The 19664-nt window shown below is 39.2% G+C and overlaps 1 protein-coding gene across 3 annotated transcripts in view; it reads left to right on the forward strand.

Moving 5' to 3' along the window:
• Nucleotides 1-19664, forward strand: part of cyfip1 (cytoplasmic FMR1 interacting protein 1) — a 104839-nt gene that overhangs the window by 2633 nt on the left and 82542 nt on the right. For 2 of the 3 annotated variants that reach the window (XM_052025983.1, XM_052025984.1), the window contains exon 2: nucleotides 17264-17379. The exons of the other annotated variant lie outside the window; for it this stretch is intronic. In XM_052025983.1, the coding sequence (XP_051881943.1) occupies nucleotides 17369-17379 (11 nt within the window). In that variant the 5' untranslated portion in view covers nucleotides 17264-17368. The remainder of the gene's footprint in view (nucleotides 1-17263; nucleotides 17380-19664) is intronic. 3 annotated transcript variants of the gene reach the window in all.

The following is a 19664-nucleotide window of genomic DNA, read 5'->3' on the forward strand; positions in this document are numbered from 1 at the left end:
TTTTACAGAATCATAACATCAGGATAAGCTATTATAAAGTATGTTAGTGAAATAAGTTATTGAATGCTGTGTTCATTTATGTCATGGTCAGGATTATTACACTTAAAGTATTCTTTCATATGACATTCTTAAATGTATGCTAAATTATTTCAAAAATTATTAAAAGCAAAATACTTTGGATGCTGGAAATCTGAAATAGAGCCAAGTTGCTGCCTAATTTGCTAAGTGTTTTCATAGAGCAGCAATCAACTTTCTTCAACTATATTCACAGGCCATGGAAATCTTATCCTCTGACAAATATTAATTATTTCTATTTCTCTCATCCCACCTTTGATTGATGATGAAAATGTTGTTGACTCTTAACTGCCTTCTTAGGTCAGGGAGAATCAGGAAGGTATGATGATGACCAGCATTGTCATCAATGTTCACCTGTAAATGAATTTAAAATTAGGTGCTTTTAAGCACACTTGCTCTCTCCCTGATCACCATCTTTTTGTTCACCTTTCACCAAATTCAATGTAGAATTTATTGTCGTATGCACAAATACACATGCATGGGTGCAATGAAAAACTTACTTGCAGCAGCATCACAGGCACATAGCATCATATAAGCAGCATTCACAAGAAAAACATAAGTTGTACACAATTTATACAGGAAAGAATGCAAATAGAACAAAAAAAACAAAGTCCATTTTAGTGCCAAGTGGCCATAGTGTTGCTAAACTGCAGTGACTGCAGTTGTGCCAGTGGTTCAAGAACTGAATGGTTGAACCAGTTGTGCCAGTGGTTCAAGAACTGTTCTTGAACCTGGTGGTGTAGGACTTCAGACTTCTGTACTTTCTGCCCAGTGGTAGCTGTGAGATGATGGCGTGGCTCGATAGTGGGGAGAAATGTGTCCATGATGTAATGGGCTGAGTCCACTACTCTCTGCAGCTTCTTACATTTCTGTGCCAGAATCGCTGTACCAGACCATGATGCAACCAGTCAAGATACTTTCAACAGCACATTTGTAGAAGTTTGTAAGAGTGTCCAGAGACAGGCCAACCTCCTTCGCCTCCTAAGAAAGTAAAGGTAATGGCATGCCTTCCTTGTGATTGCACCTATGTGCTAGGCCCAGGCCAGGTCATCCAATATGTTAATGCCCAGGAATTTAAAGCTGCTGACTCTTCTGCCATTGATTTCCCCCAATGTAGACTGGCGTATGTTTGCCCTCTGTCCCGTTCCTGAAGTCAACAATCAACTCTTTAGTTTTACTGATGTTGAGCGAGAGGTTGCTGTTGCAGCACCATTCAACTAGGTGTCCTATCTCCCTCCAGTAAGCTGACTCATCACCACCTGTGATTCCTCCAACAACAGTGGTGTCGTCGGTGAATTTGTATATGGCATTGGAGCTGTGCTTAGCCACACAGTCGTGTGTATAGAGAGTAGAGCAGGGAGCTGAGCAAGCAGCCTTGAGGTGCACCTATGTTGTTGGTCAACGAAGAAGAGATGTTGCTACCAATCCTTACTAATTGAGGTCTGCCGATGAGGAAGTTGAGTATCCAGTTGCAGAGGAGATGCAGAGGCCCAGGTCTTGAAGCTTGATGATGAGTTTGGATGGCGTGTTTGTGTTGAAAGCCGAGCTGTAGTCAATGAACATCAGCCTGGCATATGAGTTCCTTTGTCCAGATGGTCCAGAGTAGAGTGAAGAGCCAGAGAAATTGCATATGCTGTTGACCCGTTGTGGCAGTAGACAAATTGAAGAAGATCCAGGTCATCTCTGAGGCAGGAGTTGATTCGCGCCATAATGACACCTCTTGAAACACTTCATTATGGATGGTGTAGGCGCTACCAGACGGTAGTCATTGAGGCTCACAGCTTCATAAAAGCGGTTTACTTTTTAATATCTAGTGTTGATGAACAAAAGTTATTGGCCTTTTCTCCTCTACTCTCGCTGGTTCTCTCTGATGTTTGGAGTATTTACGGTATTTACAGTTTTTATTTAAGTTTTGTTTTTGTTTTTCTTGTTTAAAGTAAATCTGCAATGTTACTGCTTTTGAATTGGTGCAATGTTAATTTCATACTACCACAATCAAGCAATGTGAATATTTGATTGTGAAGTTTCCTAATTACTGGTGCATTGCTTTTTTACCAAATAATGCCAGTCCATTTTGAGAACAATTTCAATTTTTCTTCCCCAAATGTTGATTTCCTTTGTTGGAATACTGGCTTAAAGAGTGTTTCATTGTTGGGATAGCACAAAGTAAATCATTTTTGTATTTAGTCATCTGCATCCATGCAAGATTTGTGAAGGAGAAAATCAGATAATTTTCCAGAATGTGGATAGATTGTTGGACTGTTGAAGGTGCAGTCTTTGTATGAAATGTTAAGCCACAGTTTTGTCCACTTTAGATCCTCCATGAGGACACTTGCTATCCCTTGCTACTCAAAATTGCCAATTGTCTAGTCTAGTGTTTCTCTTTGAGCCAGCACCAGCAAAATTAAAACAAAGGACAGATCTCTGCAGTAAAATCTGGCTGCAGGATTTGCCTAAAGAAGTCATTGGTCCAGAATTTGCCGTCAGCAATGAAGCAACAACCATGAAGAAAGATCTGTGGCCATTTCCTGTCATTCTTTTCAGCCATCTGTTCAGTAGGGTTACCGGCGTCGGAGTGCTGTGTTGGCATCAGATTGGCTAAAGCAACCAATCATAAATCAGGAAGGGGAAAACACGATTATCAATGAAATATTGTAAATACTTCATGTAGTGGTGAACAAAATCTGTAACATAGAAATATGAAGAAGATAGAAACTGAAATATCATTTTCAAAATTAAGCTAATTTAAAATACATTATATTTTGAAGTACTTGAAGGCAATTATAATTTGTATACATTTTAGGGCTAAGTAGTTTCTAGTAATGTTGGAGAATAATAATAGCTCATTCTTTAATCAAAGCACATTAAGATCTCAAAATTACGAGTTAATGAAGGCAACAAACAGTATAATTTATGGTGGAGGCAGTAGGCAGCAACTTGGTGATTTCCTTGTGAAACTGATTTTGTATGGAGATTGTAAAATTGCTGGCTGTTTAACAATATGTTGACAGTGATGTTGATAAATTTGTTATCAATCCTACAAAATCTGGGTCACTATGGAAATAATGCATAGTAAGGGAAGATCCTTGAGACACTAGGGATATTTTAAAATTTTATCTTTTGAACCATGTCTGTAAACATTTGAAAATAGAAATTAATTTCTTAGTTTAATAATGGTAAATTGAGAGACCATTTTCTAACTAACTAAATGCAAATTGAAAGATTTTCTCAGGTACTTAGTTTGTTTCTAAAATAAAAATGTCAATGTTTTTAAAAAAAAACTTTTTGTGCAGCTACATTTTGAAATTACTTCCTTGTCAGATTAAAAAGTTGTTCACTATAGAGTACACCTAAGAGTTCTGCAGCAAATGTAAACTTTTATATTAACTACTGTGGGGTTATTAGGTGAACTTAGGTAAATGATAGAAAAAGTCCTCAATGTTTACTTCAAAGAGTCTAGCAATTGCCACTCTTTGAACAAATACACAATCAATAAGCACTTTGTTTCTATTTTAGATTTCCAGATTGCAGTTTATTGATTTTCATTTATCATTCTTTCCCGTTGTATCGTACAAATTTAATGAGCACGGAAACCTCAGTTCTTTTTGTCTGAATGGAAGATAATGTGGAACCAGCATCTTAACTAAGCACTTCAGACAACACACACAAAATGCTGGAGGAACTCAGCAGGTCAAAGAGTCTCGACCCGAAACTTCGACTGTTTATTTCCTTCCATAGATACTGCCTGACCTGCTGAGTTCCTCCAGTATTTTGTGTGTGTTGCTCCAGATTCCAGCATCTGCAGAATCTCTTGTGGCTAAGCATTTCGGAATGTATTTTCAACTTTGGTATGAGTTTAAAATCAATGCTTGCGTTATGAAAATGTTATTGAACTATCAGAACTCAAAGGCTACACCTTAGATGTGGAATCTATAATAGTTATGGCACCCATACCTAACCACTGGAATAGTTTGAATAAATACCATATGACAGTGCATGTAGGTGTAGAATTCTTTGCATCATTTATGTTCTGAATTTAATCTAATTGCATATCATTTCACAGGCAATTGCTAAATGCTTGACTGAAAAGGATAGCTTAATTTTTAAATCTTTACATGTCTTTTTATTGCACAAATCAAAAATATCTATCATTTAAGGAGTATGTGTGGGGTCCATTGGTAATAAAGAAATAGCCAGTTATTTTGCAGCAGAGTAAATGCTCGATCTCTTTAAATTACTCGCAGTTGACTGCACTCAACTAGCTATTTTCTCTAAATCACTGATCCTTGACTTGTACTGTTAATGTTACAATGTTGTTGCATTAGTAACATTGTCGCTACTTTATCTGGGGAATTACCAGCTGTGGTTCAAATTTGCTCGATGTTTCTCTGGTCCACTGAATCATCAAGAGATGACTCTAGGACAATTCAGTTATAGAAATGGGCTGAGGAATGGCAAATGGATTTCAACTTAGATGAGTGTGAGGTGATGCATTTTGGACGTTCAAACCAGGGTAGGACCTACACAGTGAATGGCAGGGCACTGACAAGTGTTGTGGAACAGAGGGACCTGGGCATACAAGTGCACAGTTCGCTGAAAGCAGCCGTGCAAGTAGACAGGATGGTGAAGAAGACGTTTAGCATGCTGGCCTTCATCAGTCAGGGCATCAAGTTTAGGAGTAGGGACATTATGTTGCAGTGATGTCAGTAGTTGGTGAGGCCGCACTTGGAGTAATGTATACGGTTTTGGTCACCCTGTTATAGGAAAGACATTGTCAAGCTGGAGAGGAAGCAGAAGAGATTTATGAGGATGCTGCCTGGACTAGAAGGCCTGAGTTATAGGGAGAGGTTGGCCACGCTAGATCTTTATTCCTTGGAGTGTAGGAGAATGAGGGGTGACATCATAGAAGTTTATAAAATCATGAGGGGTATGGATAAAGTGGATGGTCATAATTTTTCCCCCAGGGTTGGGGAGTCCAAAACTAGAGGGCACAGGTACAAGATAAAAGAGGCAAGATTTAGAAGGGACCTGACAGAGAACTTTAAACAGAGGGTAGTGAGTACCTGAAATGAGCTGCCAGAGGAAGTGGTTGAGGTGTGTGTAATTGCAACAGTTAAGAGGCATTTAAATAGGTACGTGGAGGGGAGGAGCTTGGAGAGTAACAGGCTGAACGCGGGCAACTGGGACCAGCAGGGAGGATGCTGTGGTTGGTGTGGACCAGTTGGACTATATTTCCTTGCTGTATTACTCTATGATTCTAGTCCTGAGATAGGTTGCTACATTTGGATATTAAATCGACTCCACCTTTACTGCAATTGTATTGATAAAACAGGAATACATCATTCTCAAATTGATTGCATATGGAAATGAGTCATAGTCTTACAGCACGGAAACAGGACATTTGGCCTAGCGTGTCCACGCCATCCAGTTTACTCCCATCTGTATTATTCCCATCTTCCAGCACTTTGCCAGTATCCTTCGATGTCCAGGAAATTTAATTGCTTGTCTAGACTCTGCTAAAATGCTAGGAGGGAAATAATTAAAGTTTGTAAATTTCTTATAAAATTAGATTAAACCTGAGTGAATTTGAATAAAAGGATAACTCAAACCTTCCCAAGCTCCAAACTTAGGTGAATAATGGAAAGTGTACTACAGGAACTAATATCAAACAAGTGGAGGAAATGCATATCAATTTGGCATAACTTCTTATTTTGTAAGATAATGTATCTTCCTAGGTTTTCAACTTTATATTTCTAGGGCCTCTGTTTGTGATTTTACACAGAGTGCTTCAAGTTAGTCACAGACAGTGACCATCTTTTTAAAAAAAACATTGCATTCAAAATAGGATGCAATCCTGGAAGTCATTTTAACTAACTGATGTCAGATAAAGGAAGTCTATATCTGTAAAATGTTTTCAAACTTACTTGTAGTCATTAGAAAACGAGAAACATGCTGTTCCCTAGATATTGCAAGTAATACTAGAATGCAATGCCATGTTACAGAAACAAGCAAAGCCCAATTTTCATAAGAAACTGGACAGGCTATTATTTCTGATGTGTATCTGTTAAAGTCTTCTTACTACTGAGTAAGAAGTCATGTAAATACACTTACTGTAATATAGCTTGTTGGATATCCTAGCATTGCATTTAACTTTGTGGGGTGAAGGAGAAATAACCTGTCTTTATTTTGTTTGCTCTTTTTACACGAGTCCCTTGGGTCTGACTTATAAATTTCAATCATGGCTGACTTTTAATACTCTTGCTTAACAAATAATTATCAGTCTTGGTTGTAAATTTTTTGTTTGGTGACTACAATGGTTTGTTTAGGTCATGGGGATGTGAATGGGGAGATGGGTGATCCATGTTTTTACTTTATGCAAGGAAGTGCTTTGTGACATCACAACTGGATAGCATGGATTCTCTGACTCTACCAAATCTTTCAAGCACCCTAAATACCTGAACACAATGTTTCCATAATGATCTTTATTCAAGGAAATTTAAGATTAGTCTATATAACTGGTCCTCAAAAATGTGACCCTTTTTGCCCCAGCGTCATTCCAATGAATTTGTGCTGTGCTTCCTCCAAGACCAGTAAATCTTTTTCCAGTGATGGGGATTGCCTTGAACTGAGTGTGGTGCTACAGCTGAGGTCTAACCAGAGCTGTCTTTGATGCAATATATTTCCACTCTTGGAGTCGTAGAGAGAGACAGCATGGTAATAGGCCCTTCAGTCCACCAAGATCGCAGTAATTGTCAAACATTCACTTTTACCCTAATCCTACTCTAACCTATTTTATTTTCCCCTTATCACTCATCTACACTAGGGACAATTTAAAATGACCATTAACCTACTAACTCAGACATTTTTGGGGTGTGGGAGGAAACTCGAGCGCCAGGAGGAAACCCAAGCAATCACGGAGAAGATGTAATTTCCGCACAGACAGTGCTGAAGGTCAAGATTGAACCCAGGTCACTGGAGCTGTGAGGCAGCAGCTCCGCTAGGTGTACCACTGTGCCACTCCTTTTCGTTCCAACCCTACCCCAAACCACTTTTTTAATTTCAAGGAGGGCGGGATTACAGAGTTAATATTCCATGTTTTAAGTTATTTTTGACAGTGCAGGTAGTAGCATGGTTAAGAAGGCATATGGGATACTGACCTTTATTAGTCAGGACATTGAATGCAAGAGTAGGGAGGTTATGCTCCAACTTTATAAAACATTGTTCGGACCTCATCTGGATAACTGCATGCAGTTCTGGTCACCACATGATAGGAAAGATAGCACCAGAGAGGATACAGAGCTGATTCACCAGGATGTTGCTTTTGATAGAGTGTTTCAGTTACCAGGAGAGACCATAGTGGTCTGTTTTCCCTGGAGCAGAGGAAGTTTAGAGGAGACATAATTGAGAGATGTAACATTGAGTGGTATAGTTTGGGTAGACTACAAGAAACTTTTCCCCATATCAAAGGTAGATAAAACTTTGAGTACATAGATCTGAGGTAAGGGTTAAGGTATTTGGAGGGGATCCAAGGGGGACCTTTTTCACCCACAGTAGTCAGTACCTGGAATGCACTGCTGGAGAGAGGGTGGAAGCAAAGTTGCCGATGGCATTTAAGTATCTAGATGAGTACTTGACTCACCGAGGCATAGGAGGCTATGGGCCAAGTGTCAGAAGATGGGGTGACTACAGTTAGGTGCCCACTAGTCAGTTTAGACATGGTGGGCCAAATGGCCTGTTTCCATGTCTGGCTCTGTGACTTTTACTCTGGTGTTTGCCAACAGGCTTTTAGTAATTCAAGTATTTGGACTCCTGAAATTTCTTTTCTGATCCCTAGCTGCTGCTTATTTAGAAGGCAGTTTGATTTATTATTCCTGCACCAGATTGCAACAATTCCCTTATTCCACTCTGGTACAAATTTGCTTCCACTTTTAACCCATTAATGCTCCTTTGAAACTTTCTCCCTTTCATCTTATACTTACTAACTTGATGTTAACTGCAAATTTAAAAAATGCAGCTCTCAATTCCTTTGCCTATTGTCATTTATAGTGAGCTTGGCCTCAACTCAAATTATTGGGAGATGCCACTAGTTAAATCCCACTGAAGTTAATCCTGTATTTATTTAACATCCAAACCAACTCTTTATCATAAAATGTTATCTCCAATTCTGTGAACTTTAATTTTTATTGACAGTCACTAATGTGGAATATTTACTTTTATTAGTTATCTCAAAATATTCAACCAGGATAATTAAAGATGATGTCACTTTCTGATCAGCTTCAGTTTATCCATGCACTCAACCACTTTGTTCTGAATAGTTTCTGGTAAGCTTGAGACAAGTGATGTTAGATTCATAATCAATGAAAATCAAAAAAACTGCAGATGCTGGAAATCTGAAATAAAATCATAAAATGCTGGAAACACTCAGCAGTTTAGGCGGCAGCTGTGGAAAGAGAAACAGTTAACATTTCAGGTCCGAGACCCTTTGTCAGAACTGAGAAATAAGGAAAAGCTGAGAAATATGTACAAGCGATCCCCGTGTTATGGCCATTTGGGTAATGGGAATTCACCCTTATAGAATTCACAAATTGCTACCCAAAATTTTTAGATGAAGAATAAAATTTGCTCTCTCAGAATTCATGTGGAAAAAGTAAATATTTAAAATTTTATTTTTCAACTCGTGTTTCTTGATGCATGTGCAGATGCTGCTGTGTTGTATTACAGAAAATCGTGATACAGACCATTCGTCAGGAATGCAGCCCCCACCCCATAACCATGAGAATGTTCCTTTCTCAAGGTTATCTCGATCTATAAAGTAATTCCTACCCAATGTCCTGCCTTTTTCCAAGTCCCCAATTCAGTTCTTCACTGTGTTCTATTCCCAAACCCTTATCATAGTATCTTTTCCTAACATAATCCCTCTTAACTAATGTTGGAAAAATGTCCTTATTACTACTTTTCTTTCCCCCATAAAAGTTAGAAAAAATTGAAAACACTGAAGATACATTGACCTATTAAGGAAATGTCTGAACAGCAGTTGGAATAATGGACAGTTATTGCAATTGTCAGGCTTGACTAGTTGTGTCTTGCAGGAAACCAAGTTAAATCTCAACTGTGAACAACTTTGAGATAGAAAACCACAATTCCAAGTTGGAAACAACACAAAGATGAGTGATATGGGGCCAGATTTTCTGGACCCCATTCATTGGGTTGAATTCTTAGTCGTGTGGTTGTGAACATATAGTTACCATTCCCTATCCTGGAGTTGGGCTGAATGGTTCAGATGGTAATTATACATTGCGTAGTGAGCTGCTGAGGCTCAACAACTGAAGTGCACCTGACATACCTTGATAGGAGCCAAAGTAAGGGTGTTGCTTTGTCTTTGTTTTTAAATTCTCTGACATGGCAACATTTAAAAGCTATTAAAATTGATAGGTTAAAAAGCTATTAATTATTAAAAGTAAAATTATTATATTTTAAAATAATTAAAACTTGCCACTTAGAAGTCATTTAAAAATAGATAAACTAAAGTGAAATAATTTTTTTTAAATAGCATAACTTTCCCCATTCTGCAGCCTGAGAATTCCAACTGAAATGAATGGACCCTCTGTCATCTGCCAGATCTGACTAGCCTCTTTGCTATATATAAAAAAAACTGCAAAATTTCAGTGTAAGTTGGGAAATAAACAATTCATAAGATCTTGTAACTTTGCAATACTACTAGCTTAACACTACAACTGAGAGCATCAAACATCAAAGCCCACTTTGATGAAAAGCCAAACTCAAAGTTGTTAATGCGCTCAGTTGTGTGCTGGATTGCACTGAGATGATGCACACACACAAATCAAAAATAAGAATGTAAGAGAACGTGGGGATGTTGTAATATCAAATCCATCTTATTTGTTTGCACTTCAGGAAGTCTGAATTTTGGAAGTATTTACAATCTATAATTTGACTGCCTTCTATAAAATATGAACTTCCCACATGACCATTTTCTTTCCTCGAACATAAGAAATTGAAACAATGGTGGGCATTTGGCCTCCTGTGATTACTCCATTATTCAGTAAGGTCCTGGCTGATACTTTGACCTTATCAACATTTTTCAGCACTAATCCCATATTATTTGATTCCCTTAATATCTAAAAGTCTGTAAATCTATGTCCTGAATACACTGTGTCTTCAGAGCCTTTTTGTATCTGGAATTCCAAAGATTTGCCATTTCTGATGAAGAAAGTTCTTCTCATCTCTGTTCTAAATGGCTGATTTCATATTTTGAAGCTGTGATCCCTGGTTTCCAGCCAAGCAAAAATCATCCTTGCACCTTCATGTCACTCCTGTAAGAACATTAAACTTTTCAATGAAATTATTTCTTGTCCTTCTAAACTCATGAGTATAAGAGTTTCTTCGTGTGACACATTCCGTATCCCAGAAATTAATCTTGTGGATGTTTGTTGCATGCTCTTTCTCGCAAGTGTATCCTTCATTATTCAGGAGGCCAGACCTGTACATAACGTGCAGAGTCGTCAGAGCTTTCTATAACTGGAAGAGGTCATTGCTATTCTTGTTCTCAAAGAACAGCAAGATGATGCAATTATATCCTGTAATTAAATTTGGATCTTAATTCTTTGGTGACTGTGGATGGACTTCAGTATATATCTATAGGGATTCTCAACAGAAAATGACACTTTTGTCAAATAATCAAATTACGTGGGAGGAAACCGGAGCACCAGGAGGAAACCCACGCAGACACGGGGAGAACGTACAAACTCCTTACAGACGGCAACAGGAATCGGACCCTGATCGCTGGCGCTGTAATAGCGTTACACTAACCGCTACGCTGCCGTGTTTATTATTGTCACTTGTACTTTTGGTGCAGTGAAAAACGTGCCTTGCATACTGTTCGTACCGATCCATTCATTATAGGGTGCATTGAGGTAGTACAGGGTATTTGGGAGGTTCAGGGGAGAGAGTGGTTGGTGCATGGAATGCACTGCCTGGGGTGGTGGTGGAGGCAGATACATTGGACAGGTTCAAGAGTTTGTTGGATAGGCACATGGAGGAATGTGAGATAGAGGGATATGCGGGAGGAAAGGGTTAGATAGTGTGAGGGTGGTTTGATGGACGGCACAACATGGTGGGCCGAAGGGCTGTATGGTTCTATGGTACCCTATTTTAAATCTGAAAGACCATTTCACCACATTAAATTAGCATTCACTAAGGGATAGTTTCTGTGTAAACAATGTGTTCAAACCCAATGCATATTGTCACACATTGGTGATGTGTGGTTTGGTGCATTGCTAAATTGTAGATCTTGGATTCTGTTAATGCATGGGCTAAATGCTTCTCTAGAGGACAGAATTTAAGTGCAGTATATGTTGACCTTGAAGTTAGCATTGGTGGCAGAAGGTTTGAAATTAGCTTGTGTTTACTTATAGATATGGTTAATTGTTTTTTTTCTGGAAACTCAGTTATCCTTTGGTAGCTGGGAAGTAAAACTTGTGCTCTTCTAGTAATATTTTTAAATTATGTAGGTGGACAGAAAGTAGAGAAAAAAATAGTTATTTGCAACTTACAGATATTGCTTCTCTGTAATGATACACTTTTTCGAACAGACTTTGAGAATATCCTCTTTGTTTCTTCTGCCCACCTGGTAATCTTTTGCTATGTCAGAGCTCAGAGTACGTAGAGCATTACAGCACAGTACAGGCCCTTCGGCCCATGACTTTGTGCTGACATTTTATCCTGTTCTGAGTTCTATCTAACCCTTCCCTCCCACATAGCCCTCCATTTTTCTTCATTCATGTCACTATCTAAGAGTCTCGTAAATGTCCCTTATGTATCTGCCTCCACAGCCTCTGCTGGCAATGCGTTCCACACACCTACCGCTCTGTGTTTAAAAAAAAATTAACTCTGACATCCCCCTTATACCTTCCTCCAATCACATTAAAATTATGCACCCTCGTGTTAGCCATTTTCTTTCATGGGAAAAAGTCTCTGACTGTCCACTCGATCTATGCCTCTTATCATCTTGTACACCTCTATCAAGTCACCTCTCATCCTCCTCCACTCCAAAGAGAAAAGTCCTAGCTTGCTCAACCTATCTTCAAGATATGCTCTCCAATCCAGGCAGCATCCTGGTAAATCTCCTCTGCACCCTCTCTAAAGCTTCCACATCCTTTCTATAATGAGGCGACCAGAACTGAACACAATACTCCAAGTGTGGTCTGACCAGAGTTCTATAGAGCTGCAACATTACCTCGCGACTCTTGAACTCAGTACCCCAACTAATGAAGGCCAGAACACCATATGCCTTCTTAACAACCCTATCGACCTGCCCGGCAACCTTGAGGGATCTATGGACGTGAACCCCAAAATCCCTCTGTTCCTCCACACTGCTAAGAGCCCCGCCATTAACCTTGTATGCTGGCTCCAAATTCGATCTTCCAAAGTGAATCACTTCACACTTTTCTGGGTTGAACTCCATCTGCCACTTCTCAGCCCAACTCTGCATCCCACCAATGTCCTGTTGTAACCTACGGCACCCTTCTACACTATTCACAACACTGCCAATCTTTGTGTCATCTGCAAACTTACTAACCCATCCTTCCACATCCTCATCCAAGTCATTTATAAAAATCACAAAGAGCAAGGATCCCAGAAAAAGATCCTTGCGGAACACCACTGGTCACCGACCTCCGGTCAGAATATGCTCTGTCTACAACCACCCTCTGTCTTCTATGGGTGAGCCAATTCTGAATCCACACAGCCAAGTTTGCCTGGATCCCATGCCTCCTGACTTTCTGAATGAGCCTTCCATGAGGCACCTTATCAAATGCCTTACTAGAATCCATGTACACCACATCCACTGCTCGACCTTCATCAATGTGCTTTGTCACATTCTCAAAGAATTTAATCAGGCTTGTGAGGCACGACCTGCCCCTCACAAAGCCATGCTGAGTGTTCCTAATCAGCCTATGCTATCGCAAATGCCCATAAATCCTGTGTCTAAGAATCTTCTCCAGTAATTTGCCTACCACTGAAGTAAGACTCACTGGCCTGTAATTCCCAGGGTTGTCCCTACTCCCTTCCTTGAACAAAGGAACAACATTTGCCACCCTCCAATTATCTGGCACTTCTCCTGTGGCCAGTGAGGACTCAAAGATCATTGCCAAAGGTGCAGCAATCTCTTCCCTCGCTTCCTATAATAACCTTGGATATATCCCGTCCAGCGCCGATGACTTATCTATCCTCATGTTTTTCAAAAGTTCCAGCACATCCTCTTTCCTCACATCGATATGCCCTAGAGTATCAGCCTGTTGTATGCCATCCTCACAAACATCAAGTAGAGAGCATGTTTTGTAAATTTGGTGTCGGCAAGATTTTGGAGCTAGATGAACAACAGAGGTAACATTTTAGGTCAATGATCTTTCATCGGAACTGGAAAATTGAGTGAATGAGTGTGCAACAAAAATAAGAGAATATGTTGCAGAGAGGAGGAGGGCTGGAGAGAACAAAGTGAATGTGTGATAGAGTTGTGATCAAGCTTGTCCAAGTGCCAAGTAACACACAGATTATTGATGCCATCAGAGAAGGGGTGATGAATGTTTGTTAACCACAGCTGATGTCTTTGTGTGTCTCAACTGACATCAGCTCAGTTTTTCTCTCTCCACAGATGTGATCTGATCTGTTGTTATTTCAGATTTTAAAGAACTGCTGTGTTCTGCATCTCAGTTTCTGTATAGTTTCCTTCTCACTGTATTCATCTCCCTTCACACTTTGCCAAGTCAGATCAGCTATGATTAACATGCATTCATCACCCTCTCTCTGGCATCAACAGCATTTGTGTTATTTAGATAACCATGGTCTTCACCCTATCACAGATATTTTCTCGTTCCTCCCCCCCCACCCCACCTCTGCAAATTGAAACATATTTTCTCACTTGACTAGAAGCATTACCTCTGTTTCTCTCTGCTCAAATTCTACCTAACTTGCTAAGTATGTCTAGCAGTTTTCAGCATCTGCGGTTTTTTGCTTTTCATTTCTAGCCAGTCTTATTTGTAATGTTTGAAGTCTCAGTTTCAAAAAGGGAAGGTTTTGCATGAGTAATTATTGACGTACTCGAGCCACTTCTCTGATTAATTGAATTTCAGCATTGTGAAGTTTATGTGCTTTTCTTAATGCATTTGAAGTTAGTTTAGTCACATGCTTGGATCCTAACATTCAGAATAAATAAGCTGTTTTGGAGGCAAATCATAAACGCTTTTCAGTTCAGCAGGCTGGTGTTAATTTCCTTCATGATGTGCATCAGTACTTGCCTGTCAGCAAAATCTGATCTAATGAAGTAATTTTGTGCCTGCATTAATTCCTGTTTCCAGTTAGTTTTTTATTCTATGAATCTAGCTGGTTGTCATGAATATTCACATCATATCCCCTGAACAACTTATTTAAACTTGAGATTGTTGTATTGTGTAATTGCTGACTTGAACTTTGTTAGCTTCTGCATTTCAACTATTAGATATCTCATCTTACAAAAAAAAGCCATCATATGCTTTTTACTTAAGGCAAGAAATTCCCTCACGTGACACTTTTGTTTTAATGCTGTGCAAAGGAATTTCATAATGAATCTCTGAATGCCTTCAGTTTTTTATGTGCAGGTTGTGCACTTTTGAAAATTTGTCATATGTCAAGCAACATAAGAGGCTATTAGCAGTAGTGTGGAGCACAAGATGTAATGTGGCTTGCACACTGTTGTTCAGCTCAGGTTCATGAACAGCATAGACCACATGCATCAAAGGAAGTGTTATCTAGAAGTTTGAGGCATGCTTTTCCATGAGTTAAAAGGGGCTAGCTTTATCTGATTTCTGGCTGCTGGGTGGGTAGCTCCTCATGCTTTACTTAGTGTCTGCTCCTACCCACCCATCCCATTCACTGTAATGCCAAAGCTGTTCTCTGAACCCTTCCCCTTGTGGTTAATCCTTGATGTAGTCCCTACTTTGATTGCAGCGACCAGAAGGTCTGTGTATGTATGTTTTCATGGGCAAGACTGATCTTTTAACATGTGCCTCTGCCTCTGGGAATATTGCTGCTGGGCTCTGGGCAAAGTAGCCATTTTGCCTGCAACTCCCCCCTCTCCCCTCTTGGCCCTGTACAGTGCTTTATTAATATTCTTAGATGTTGAAGAATGTTGTAGACCTTTTTACTTCAGCACCACGCTCTAGCAGTAATTCCTTATCCCTTGGTTCCCTTGATACCCAAATGTCTATAAACCTGTGTCTTGAATGTACTCGGTGGCTGACGCTCTACACCTGATTTGTAGAAATTTCCAAAGTTTCACTAACCTATAGATGAAGAGATCTCTCCTCGTCTTGGTCCTAAATGGCTGATCCTAATTTTAAACTGTGAACCTGATTCTAAATACTAGAACCTGGAGATGCATCATTCCTACATATATCCTGATGAGCCCTATAAGAATCTTCTGTTGAATTGAGATCTCTCATTCTAACTCAGGAGAATGTAGATACATTCTGCTTAATTTCTCTTCCAACAACAAATACCACAGAGTCTGGCAAACGATCTGATGAACCTCTATCGCAATGAAAAGCTGACATGGACACAGTTCCAGGTGTAGCCTCACCTGGGCCTTGTGTAATTTAAGTAAGATGTCTTTACTCTTGCACTCAAATCCTCTTGCATTCAAGGCCAGTGTACTGTTTGCCTTCCTCATTGTTTGCTGTATTTGCGCGTTAACTTCCAGTCATGTGTGCATATATTCCCAGATCCCTTTGAATCCCAACATCTTTCAATCTCCCCATTTATATAAAAAAAAATTTCTATTTTTTTCCACTGGAAATGGATGACTTCATGTTTTTCCACATTTTATTCCACCTGCCAAGTTTTTTGCCCATTCACTTAACCTGTCTATATGCCCCTGAAGGCACTCTGCACTGTACACTGGTGTCAGGCTTCAAATTATTAAGTTTTAGATTTTGTCCCCTCATCCAAATTATTGTTGTAGATTGTGAACAGATGGGGCCCCAGCATTGATCCCTGTGACAGTCCATTTGTCACAGCCTCCTAACCCAAAAATGTCTAGTTTATTCCTTCCTGCTTCTGTCTATTAACTGATCTTTAATCCATGCCAGTCTATCACCCCCAATCCCATGTGCTGTAATTTTCTTTAACTACCTCTTGTGTGGCACATTTTAAACTTTTGGGAAGTCCAATACACCATATACACTAGTTTCCCTTTAACTGTTCGGCTAGTTACAACCTCAAGAAAAAAAATTGTGATAGTTTTGTCCAACATGCTTTTCTTTTCCTAAATCCCTGTTCACTCTACGCAATCGCATTATTATTTCTTAAGCACTTCTTTGGTAATGGATGCCATCATTATCCCTATCGTTAATGTCAAAAATTTTAATGAAATGAAGATAGTGTCACGGAGATGTTTTCCGTTTTTACATTATTTTAAAAACTCTACCAGTCTTTATTGAGATCTGTCCTTAATATTTATGTACCTTGTTCCCAGAGCAGTTCAACCTGTCAACTTCCATGCAATTTAGATTTGACTGTTGACAGGTTAATCTTTCTTTCAAGAGTTGAACTTTTATCTGACTCTATAATTATTATTCTAGTGTCTTTCAATTCATTCTTGGGATATGGCTGCCATTGATTGCCCACCTCTTGTTTAAGTCTTAGAAGGACTGCTTGAGGCTGCAATTGGTCAAATACTGTCTTGACTTCCAATACTCTATTGAGCACTCTGTTCAGCTCTGGAACTGAGCTCTTCTGTCCATGTTTGGAGAAGACTTCAGTGAGATTGGAGCTGTGTTGCCGGGGGAAGCCAAATTGAGCATCAGTGTATAATCTTGATAGGACTGTTGATAATCCTTTCCGTCATTTCAATAATATAACTTTAGAGCTTGACTTCGGAACTTTGGTATATATTGAAATGTCTGTACGTGCAAAATTGACCAATCACCTTTTATTGTGGCATCACTGACGGGACTTATTGAAATGTGAACTAAAACAGTTAACAATTTTGGCAAAGTTCACATTTTATGACTTTGTCCCCGAACTACATTATTAGTGATCCCTTGCCTACTTTATATCTGAAATTTGCTGTAGTTGAAATGTAAGTTATCCAGTGCTGCTGCTGCTTCTTACATTTCCATATTTTCTTTCAATTCAGGTAGTTGAGCAAGTGACTGTCACACAGACACATAGAAAGAACTACTTGCCCTAATCAAGCCACAAATCAAGAAATAGTTCAAGGAAACTGTTAGCAGTAAGGACGATGTCAGATGAGTAAGTAAACATTCGTAAACTCTTCGTAATTAATGTGAAATATTATCCATTATTATGCTTTAGATTTTTGGAAAAAATGCAGACATTTTTTGATTCAGCTGCTGCTTGTTGTTCTGGATTCTAGTATCTGCCTATCTTTTATCTTTTACAAATTATATCTGTTGCTTTCTTTTTGTCCCTGATTGTGTTATTACTAAGTTACTTTAACTTGAAGAACAGCATTTCCTCTTAAATGGACTGTTTGAATATGGTACAGTTCATCATTAGTAACATCATCTGGGCAGGGGGAGAGGCGTGCAGCCAAAGAGAGAGAGAAACTGCAGTTTCCATCATCCAGTAGGTGGTTGTAAGAGAAATTGTATGAACTAGACTGTCTGTCAACACATGAACACAATGCCTGTACTTATCCGTGCCCGCCAGGGTACACCTTTGAGTCTCTCATGGCACTAACTAAATTCAACTTTTTGTCTTGGCCCACCCAGCACTACTGCTCCTCATGAACAGCCTCTCCACTCTGAACCATAAGGTGAATCATTGCTGAATCTGCATCAGGTTCCCAGCACCCAGGTTCTTGCCACATCAGCATTCAGCAGATGAGAGGACAGGAGTTCATGCCAGGTTCCTGGTATAGCAGTACTATTGGTTTCATGCTTCTGTTTGTAATGAAATAATGATCCCTTTAACAGTGATTTCATTAGTGCTCTTGTTTCTCTGTGTGCATCCTGCATGCTCTGCAAAGTGCGTGTACAATGAAAATGGCTCTCTCTTGCTGGCAAAGTTTCAGTGTGTTAATGTAGCCATTGTTGTTGCATAAATCAGTCAACACAATCCATATTCGAGTTCTGCATATCTACAGAACTTGCTCATCAAATCACCATTATTTTTGGGCTCTCTGGTGTTGTAAATCAAGCTACATAGAATTAACTATAGCAATTAATAGTGCAAATACCTTTTAACAATGTACATGCAATATCTTAGAAAGTTAACAACTTAAGAGTTCTTGCCTGTTGTAAACACTTCTAAGGATTATAAAATTTTCCAATTTGAAATTTTTACTTAATTTTTCTTTTGTCTGTCTTTTTATTCCAATCTTACCCTGCACTTATCTGACTTTCTGTGCCTAATTTGACTCTTAATTCATTCTTCCTTGTTATTCTTTTTCGATTTGTTCAATCTCGGTAAGGAGACTAATCACCAATCCTGTCATTCACTGAGTTCCTGGATGTTTAGTTGCCTTTGCCATGCCTATATTAGCTCTCACTTAGAGCAAGTTTTTTGAGCTGTAGGGTAGAGAAGTAAAAATATAAATGCATGCATTGCAGGATGCCCCTCTCTAGTTGGATCCAGTCTATTATGTTTACGAAGTTGAAACGAACTGTGACTGCTCATTGCAACATAGCACTTGTACTGTTTTAACAAGGTTGTGTTCCTTTAGGTGACTTATTTTCAAGTGATATAATTTCATGCATGTACAGTGTTAAATAGTGTGGTTGAAGCAATGGAATTGAATAACATTTCTATCTACATTAAGGAATTTATGGCCTGTCATTCCTCATGGTGAATGTGTCATATAAGGATGATTACATTCCTGGGAAATGTCAGCTCCACCCTTGTTAAACTCTTGGGTTTGCATTGCTGGTAGGCATCATACAATGTTGCTTTGAGGAATGATGCTGAACCAGAAATAAACACACATTCAAAGACTGGTTCTTTATGAGTATGTTGATATTTTAGCATTTTATAATTTTTAACGTATGATTTGAATTATAGTATCATACAGCATGGAAAGAGGTCCTTCAGCCTATCAAATCTGAACCAACTATCAAACATAATTACGCTAGCCCTATACTAATCCCATTGTATTTGACCCATATTCTCATCAACTCTCCCCAAATTCTATCACTCAGCTACATACGAGGAACAATTTGTAGTGGCTAATTATCTTAACTACTTTGGGATGAAGCAGGAAACCACGTTCACAGGGAGAAGGTGCAAACTCCATACAGACAGCACTGGAGGTCAAGGTTGAACCCAGGTCACTGAAGCTGACGGGGCAGCAGTTCTAGCTATGACACTGCCACCCAAAATTTGTTCTTTATGTCCTTGAGAAAATTCTGCCATTTTACCTGATCTGGCCAAGATGTGACTCTAGTGGATCCACCAATATGGTTAACTGTTAGGCCTTTGAAATAGCCTTGGGGTCCACTTTCATTGCAGCGCTCAGGGATAGGTGATAAATGAGGGCATTTTTAGCATCAACATTGTCTTCTTTGTTTATTTACCAA

Source organism: Pristis pectinata, chromosome 11 (assembly GCF_009764475.1).
Source record: "Pristis pectinata isolate sPriPec2 chromosome 11, sPriPec2.1.pri, whole genome shotgun sequence".
In the NCBI taxonomy this organism is placed as follows: Eukaryota; Metazoa; Chordata; class Chondrichthyes; order Rhinopristiformes; family Pristidae; genus Pristis; species Pristis pectinata.